The 9,471-nt window shown below is 45.0% G+C and overlaps 1 protein-coding gene across 1 annotated transcript; it reads left to right on the top strand.

Moving 5' to 3' along the window:
- Nucleotides 1–3,184: 3,184 nt before the first annotated feature.
- LOC124029456 (contactin-5-like) lies at nt 3,185–9,033 on the top strand (the record flags this gene model as incomplete). The annotated part of the gene is made up of 2 exons (XM_046341155.1): nt 3,185–3,321; nt 8,904–9,033. Coding segments are annotated over 2 exons (267 nt in total), but the record flags the coding sequence as incomplete, so codon positions are not given.
- Between the last annotated feature and the right edge of the window lie 438 nt (nt 9,034–9,471).

Here is a 9,471-nt window from a genome sequence, read left to right as displayed (position 1 = left end):
ACACCCACCTGTTGAATTGAAGACAAGACCAAACACCCACCTGATGGAATGAAGACAAGACCAAACACCCACCTGATGGAATGAAGACAAGACCAAACACCCACCTGATGGAATGAAGACAAGACCAAACACCCACCTGATGGAATGAAGACAAGACCAAACACCCACCTGATGAATTGAAGACAAGACCAAACACCCACCTGATTGAATGAAGACAAGACCAAACACCCACCTGATGGAATGAAGACAAGACCAAACACCCACCTGATGAATTGAAGACAAGACCAAACACCCACCTGATTGAATGAAGACAAGACCAAACACCCACCTGATGAATTGAAGACAAGACCAAACACCCACCTGTTGAATTGAAGACAAGACCAAACACCCACCTAATTGAATGAAGACAAGACCAAACACCCACCTGATTGAATGAAGACAAGACCAAACACCCACCTGATTGAATGAAGACAAGACCAAACACCCACCTAATTGAATGAAGACAAGACCAAACACCCACCTAATTGAATGAAGACAAGACCAAACACCCACCTGATTGAATGAAGACAAGACCAAACACCCACCTAATTGAATGAAGACAAGACCAAACACCCACCTGATGAATTGAAGACAAGACCAAACACCCACCTAATTGAATGAAGACAAGACCAAACACCCACCTGATGGAATGAAGACAAGACCAAACACCCACCTAATTGAATGAAGACAAGACCAAACACCCACCTGATTGAATGAAGACAAGACCAAACACCCACCTGATGAATTGAAGACAAGACCAAACACCCACCTGATGAATTGAAGACAAGACCAAACACCCACCTGATGAATTGAAGACAAGACCAAACACCCACCTGATGAATTGAAGACAAGACCAAACACCCACCTAATTGAATGAAGACAAGACCAAACACCCACCTGATTGAATGAAGACAAGACCAAACACCCACCTGATGAATTGAAGACAAGACCAAACACCCAGCTGATGAATTGAAGACAAGACCAAACACCCACCTGATGAATTGAAGACAAGACCAAACACCCACCTGATGAATTGAAGACAAGACCAAACACCCACCTGATTGAATGAAGACAAGACCAAACACCCACCTGATGGAATGAAGACAAGACCAAACACCCAGCTGTTTGAATGAAGACAAGACCAAACACCCACCTGATGAATTGAAGACAAGACCAAACACCCACCTGTTTGAATGAAGACAAGATCAAACACCCACCTGATGGAATGAAGACAAGACCAAACACCCACCTGATGGAATGAAGACAAGACCAAACACCCACCTGATGGAATGAAGACAAGACCAAACACCCACCTGATGGAATGAAGACAAGACCAAACACCCACCTGATGGAATGAAGACAAGACCAAACACCCACCTGATGGATTGAAGACAAGACCAAACACCCACCTGATGGATTGAAGACAAGACCAAACACCCACCTGATGGAATGAAGACAAGACCAAACACCCACCTGATGGAATGAAGACAAGACCAAACACCCACCTGATGGAATGAAGACAAGACCAAACACCCAACTGATGAATTGAAGACAAGACCAAACACCCACCTGATGAATTGAAGACAAGACCAAACACCCACCTGTTGAATTGAAGACAAGACCAAACACCCACCTGATGAATTGAAGACAAGACCAAACACCCACCTGTTGAATTGAAGACAAGACCAAACACCCACCTGATGGAATGAAGACAAGACCAAACACCCACCTGATGGAATGAAGACAAGACCAAACACCCACCTAATTGAATTGAAGACAAGACCAAACACCCACCTGATGAATTGAAGACGAGACCAAACACCCACCTGATGAATTGAAGACAAGACCAAACACCCACCTAATTGAATTGAAGACAAGACCAAACACCCACCTGATGAATTGAAGACAAGACCAAACACCCACCTGATGAATTGAAGACAAGACCAAACACCCACCTGATGAAATGAAGACAAGACCAAACACCCACCTGTTTGAATGAAGACAAGACCAAACACCCACCTGATGAATTGAAGACTAGACCAAACACCCACCTGATGGATTGAAGACAAGACCAAACACCCACCTGATGAATTGAAGACAAGACCAAACACCCACCTGATGAATTGAAGACAAACATCTTTCTGTGTCGGACTGGTATCATCCTGTTAAAGAGATTGAATTTAAGGAATGTAAAGTCACTTGTTGTGTTGTTTGATTGGATGTTTTTTCAGGGTGATATGGCCTTTTATCTGTGTTTTGATTGGATGTTTTTTCAGGGTGATATGGCCTTTTATCTGTGTTTTGATTGGATGTTTTTTCAGGTGATATGGCCTTTTATCTGTGTTTTGATTGGATGTTTTTTCAGGGTGATATGGCCTTTTATCTGTGTTTTGATTGGATGTTTTTCAGGTGATATGGCCTTTTATCTGTGTTTTGATTGGATGTTTTTTTCAGGGTGATATGGCCTTTATCTGTGTTTTGATTGGATGTTTTTTCAGGGTGATATGGCCTTTTATCTGTGTTTTGATTGGATGTTTTTTCAGGGTGATATGGCCTTTTATCTGTGTTTTGATTGGATGTTTTTTCAGGGTGATATGGCCTTTTATCTGTGTTTTGATTGGATGATTACAGGAAGTGTCTGAGAGAGAGTGTGTGAGTGTGTGTGTGTGCATGGGATGAGTAGCCAGGGAATATTGGTGCCCAGGAAGCATGTCGTCCCAAGGCTGTGTGTGTGTGTGTGTGTGTGTGTGTGTGTGTGTGTGTGTGTGTGTGTGTGTGTGTGTGTGTGTGTGTGTGTGTGTGTGTGTGTGTGTGTGTGTGTGTGTGTGTGTGTGTGTGTGTGTGTGTGTGTGTGTGTGTGTGTGTGTGTGTGTGTGTGTGTGTGTGTGTGTGTGATAGATAGATAGATAGATAGATAGATAGATAGATAGATAGATAGATAGATAGATAGATAGATAGATAGATAGATAGATAGATAGATAGATAGATAGATAGATAACACAGGAGTGAATATCTAAGGGGGAGGTCTCTAACTAACAAACTGAAACACTGGAGGGAAAAACATCATCCTCTATAATACTGTTGTGTCATCCAGCTCAAACACACCATACTCTATAAGGATGTTCATCTGTTCTCTCCTCCCCAGCCTTCCCCCAGTGGATCAGCACAATAAATGACAGCCAGTTGGACAGTGGAGATCAGCTGCACTGGGAGTGCAAGGCCACAGGGAAGCCTAGACCCACCTACCGCTGGCTCCGCAATGGAGAGCCGCTCACACCACAGGTACTCATACCACAGCTACTCACACACCGGGAACCACACACACCACAGGTACTCACAACCAGGTACTCACACCACAGCTACTCACACACCGGGAACCACACACACCACAGGTACTCACAACCAGGTACTCACACCACAGGTACTCACACCACAGCTACTCACACACCGGGAACCACACACACCACAGGTACTCACAACCAGGTACTCACACCACAGCTACTCACACACCGGGAACCACACACACCACAGGTACTCACAACCAGGTACTCACACCACATCTACTCACACAGCACAGGTACTCACACCACATGTACTCACACCACAGGTACTCATACCACAGGTGCTCACACCACAGCTACTCACACACCACAGGTACTCACACCACAGGTACTCACACCACAGCTACTCACACACCGGGAACCACACACACCACAGGTACTCACAACCAGGTACTCACACCACAGCTACTCACACACCGGGAACCACACACACCACAGGTACTCACAACCAGGTACTCACACCACATCTACTCACACAGCACAGGTACTCACACCACAGGTACTCACACCACAGGTACTCATACCACAGGTACTCACACCACAGCTACTCACACACCACAGGTACTCACACCACAGGTACTCACACCACAGGTACTCACACCACAGCTACTCACACACCGGGGAACCACACACACCACAGGTACTCACACCACAGGTACTCACACCACAGCTACTCACACACCACAGGTACTCACACCACAGGTACTCACACCACAGCTACTCACACACCGGGAACCACACACACCACAGGTACTCACAACCAGGTACTCACACCACATCTACTCACACACCACAGGTACTCACACACAGGTACTCACACCACAGGTACTCACACCACAGCTACTCACACACCGGGAAACACACACACCACAGGTACTCACAACCAGGTACTCACACCACATCTACTCACACACCACAGGTACTCACACACACGTACTCACACCACAGCTACTCACACACCGGGAACCACACACACCACAGGTACTCACCACCAGGTACTCACACCACATCTACTCACACACCACAGGTACTCACACACAGGTACTCACACTACAGGTACTCACACCACAGCTACTCACACACCGGGAACCACACACACCACAGGTACTCACAACCAGGTACTCACACCACATCTACTCACACAGCACAGGTACTCACACCACAGCTACTCATACCACAGGTACTCACACTCAGGGAACCACACATACCACAGGTACTCACACCACAGGTACTCACACCACAGGTACTCACACATACCACAGGTACTCACACCACAGGTACTCACACACAGAGAAGAACACACAGGCAGGAAGTTACAAGATGCACAGCAATTATTTAGGCAATTCCCAGTTCTAGAATATACAGCAATTATTTAGGCAATTCCCAGTTCTAGAATATACAGCAGAGACATTTCAACAGTCAAATAATAAGGTATGACAATAACCCTGTCCTGTGGTCTGACAGTCAAATAATTATGTATGTCATTCTGCCTCTTACCTGTGACCTTATTCATGATGCAGCACTAACTCTTACCTGTGACCTTATTCATGATACAGCACTAACTCTTACCTGTGACCTTATTCATGATACAGCACTGCCTCTTACCTGTGACCTTATTCATGATACAGCACTGCCTCTTACCTGTAACTGTATTCATGATACAGCACTGCCTCTTACCTGTGACTCTATTCATGATACAACACTGCCTCTTACGTGTGACTGTATTCATGATACAACACTGCCTCTTACCTGTATTCATGATACAGCACTGCCTCTTACCTGTGACTCTATTCATGATGCAGCACTGCCTCTTACCTGTATTCATGATACAGCACTGCCTCTTACCTGTATTCATGATACAGCACTGCCTCTTATCTGTGACTCTATTCATGATACAGTACTGCCTCTTATCTGTGACTCTATTCATGATACAGCACTGCCTCTTACCTGTGACTCTATTCACGATACAGCACTGCCTCTTACCTGTGACTCTATTCATGATACAGCACTGCCTCTTACCTGTGACTCTATTCATGATACAGCACTGCCTCTTACCTGTATTCATGATGCAGCACTGCCTCTTACCTGTGACTGTATTCATGATACAGCACTGCCTCTTATCTGTGACTCTATTCATGATACAGCACTGCCTCTTATCTGTGACTCTATTCATGATACAGCACTGCCTCTTACCTGTGACTCTATTCACGATACAGCACTGCCTCTTACCTGTGACTGTATTCATGATACAGCACTGCCTCTTACCTGTGACTCTATTCATGATACAGCACTGCCTCTTACCTGTATTCATGATACAGCACTGCCTCTTACTTGTATTCATGATACAGCACTGCCTCTTACCTGTATTCATGATACAGCACTGCCTCTTACCTGTATTCATGATACAGCACTGCCTCTTACCTGTATTCATGATACAGCACTGCCTCTTACCTGTATTCATGATACAGTACTGCCTCTTCCCTGTATTCATGATACAGCACTGCCTCTTACCTGTATTCACGATGCAGCACTGCCTCTTATCTGTGACTGTATTCATGATACAGCACTACCTCTTACCTGTGACTCTATTCATGATACAGCACTGCCTCTTACCTGTGACTCTATTCATGATACAGCACTGCCTCTTACCTGTATTCACGATGCAGCACTGCCTCTTACCTGTGACTCTTCATGATACAGCACTGCCTCTTACCTGTATTCATGATACAGCACTGCCTCTTATCTGTGACTGTATTCATGATACTGCACTGCCTCTTACCTGTATTCATGATACAGCACTGCCTCTTACCTGTATTCACGATGCAGCACTGCCTCTTATCTGTGACTGTATTCATGATACAGCACTACCTCTTACCTGTGACTCTATTCATGATACAGCACTACCTCTTACCTGTGACTCTATTCATGATACAGCACTGCCTCTTACCTGTGACTCTATTCATGATACAGCACTGCCTCTTACCTGTATTCACGATGCAGCACTGCCTCTTATCTGTGACTCTATTCATGATACAGCACTGTCTCTTACCTGTATTCATGATACAGCACTGCCTCTTACCTGTCTTCATGATACAGCACTGCCTCTTACCTGTATTCATGATACAGCACTGCCTCTTACCTGTATTCATGATACAGCACTGACTCTTACCTGTATTCATGATACAGCACTGCCTCTTACCTGTATTCATGATACAGCACTGCCTCTTACCTGTATTCATGATACAGCACTGCCTCTTACCTGTATTCATGATACAGCACTGCCTCTTACCTGTATTCATGATACAGCACTGCCTCTTACCTGTATTCATGATACAGCACTGCCTCTTACCTGTATTCATGATACAGCACTGCCTCTTACCTGTATTCATGATACAGCACTGCCTCTTACCTGTATTCATGATACAGCACTGCCTCTTACCTGTATTCATGATACAGCACTGCCTCTTACCTGTATTCATGATACAGCACTGCCTCTTACCTGTATTCATGATACAGCACTGCCTCTTACCTGTATTCATGATACAGCACTGCCTCTTACCTGTATTCATGATACAGCACTGCCTCTTACCTGTATTCATGATACAGCACTGCCTCTTACCTGTATTCATGATACAGCACTGCCTCTTACCTGTATTCATGATACAGCACTGCCTCTTACCTGTATTCATGATACAGCACTGCCTCTTACATGTGACTCTATTCATGATACAGCACTGCCTCTTACATGTGACTCTATTCATGATACAGCACTGCCTCTTACATGTGACTCTATTCATGATGCAGCACTGCCTCTTACATGTGACTCTATTCACGATACAGCACTGCCTCTTACATGTGACTCTATTCATGATGCAGCACTGCCTCTTACATGTGACTCTATTCATGATGCAGCACTGCCTCTTACATGTGACTCTATTCATGATACAGCACTGCCTCTTACATGTGACTCTATTCATGATGCAGCACTGCCTCTTACATGTGACTCTATTCACGATACAGCACTGCCTCTTACATGTGACTCTATTCATGATGCAGCACTGCCTCTTATCTTTGACTGTATTCATGATACAGCACTGCCTCTTACCTCTTACTGTATGGATCTCCCTATGGGTGGAGATGGTGAATGGAGTATGTTGTGTTTCAGAACAGGGTGGAGATGGTGAATGGAGTATGTTGTATTTCAGAACAGGGTGGAGATGGTGAATAGAGTATGTTGTGTTTCAGAACAGGGTGGAGATGGTGAATGGAGTATGTTGTGTTTCAGAGCAGGGTGGAGATGGTGAATGGAGTATGTTGTGTTTCAGAACAGGGTGGAGATGGTGAATGGAGTATGTTGTGTTTCAGAACAGGGTGGAGATGGTGAATGGAGTATGTTGTGTTTCAGAGCAGGGTGGAGATGGTGAATAGAGTATGTTGTGTTTCAGAGCAGGGTGGAGATGGTGAATAGAGTATGTTGTGTTTCAGAGCAGGGTGGAGATGGTGAATAGAGTATGTTGTGTTTCAGAGCAGGGTGGAGATGGTGAATGGAGTATGTTGTGTTTCAGTGCAGGGTGGAGATGGTGAATGGAGTATGTTGTGTTTCAGAGCAGGGTGGAGATGGTGAATGGAGTATGTTGTGTTTCAGAGCAGGGTGGAGATGGTGAATGGAGTATGTTGTGTTTCAGAACAGGGTGGAGATGGTGAATGGAGTATGTTGTGTTTCAGAGCAGGGTGGAGATGGTGAATAGAGTATGTTGTGTTTCAGAGCAGGGTGGAGATGGTGAATGGAGTATGTTGTCTTTCAGAGCAGGGTGGAGATGGTGAATAGAGTATGTTGTGTTTCAGAGCAGGGTGGAGATGGTGAATGAGTATGTTGTGTTTCAGAGCAGGGTGGAGATGGTGAATAGAGTATGTTGTGTTTCAGAGCAGGGTGGAGCTGGTGAATGGGTATGTTGTGTTTCAGAGCAGGGTGGAGATGGTGAATGGAGTATGTTGTGTTTCAGAGCAGGGTGGAGATGGTGAATGGAGTATGTTGTGTTTCAGAACAGGGTGGAGATGGTGAATGGAGTATGTTGTGTTTCAGAACAGGGTGGAGATGGTGAATGGAGTATGTTGTGTTTCAGAACAGGGTGGAGATGGTGAATGGAGTATGTTGTGTTTCAGAACAGGGTGGAGATGGTGAATGGAGTATGTTGTGTTTCAGAACAGGGTGGAGATGGTGAATGGAGTATGTTGTGTTTCAGAACAGGGTGGAGATGGTGAATGGAGTATGTTGTGTTTCAGAACAGGGTGGAGATGGTGAATGGAGTATGTTGTGTTTCAGAGCAGGGTGGAGATGGTGAATGGAGTATGTTGTGTTTCAGAACAGGGTGGAGATGGTGAATGGAGTATGTTGTGTTTCAGAACAGGGTGGAGATGGTGAATGGAGTATGTTGTGTTTCAGAACAGGGTGGAGATGGTGAATAGAGTATGTTGTGTTTCAGAACAGGGTGGAGATGGTGAATGGAGTATGTTGTGTTTCAGAACAGGGTGGAGATGGTGAATGGAGAGCTCATTATCCAGAAGGTCCAACAGGCTGACTCTGGGATGTACCAGTGTGTCGCTGAGAACAAATACGGAGCCATCTACTGCAGCTCAGAACTCAAGATCTTAGGTATGCTGTTCTTTTCTCCTGTTGTTGTTGTTGTTGTTATTGTTTTCATTCCGACACTGTGTACATGTATTTAGTACTTGATACTCATTCCAAATTCACCCCCACAAAAACCGTAAATACTGTAAATAACCTCAGGGAAAACCCAATGTTCTCAACTGTAAATAGCCTCAGGGGAAACCCAATGTTCTCAACTGTAAACAGCCTCAGGGGAAACCCAATGTTCTCAACTGTAAATAGCCTCAGGGGAAACCCAATGTTCTCAAGTGTAAACAGCCTCAGGGGAAACCCAATGTTCTCAAGTGTAAACAGCCTCAGGGGAAACCCAATGTTCTCAACTGTAAATAGCCCCAGTGAAAACCCAATGTTCTCAACTGTAAACAGCCTCAGGGGAAACCCAATGTTCTCAACTGTAAATAGCCCCAGTGAAAACCCAATGTT

Source organism: Oncorhynchus gorbuscha, unplaced genomic scaffold (genome assembly GCF_021184085.1).
Source record: "Oncorhynchus gorbuscha isolate QuinsamMale2020 ecotype Even-year unplaced genomic scaffold, OgorEven_v1.0 Un_scaffold_6433, whole genome shotgun sequence".
Classification (NCBI taxonomy): Eukaryota; Metazoa; Chordata; class Actinopteri; order Salmoniformes; family Salmonidae; genus Oncorhynchus; species Oncorhynchus gorbuscha.
The sequence above is the reverse complement of the archived record's forward strand: the minus strand, read 5'-3'. Positions and strand labels throughout refer to the sequence as shown.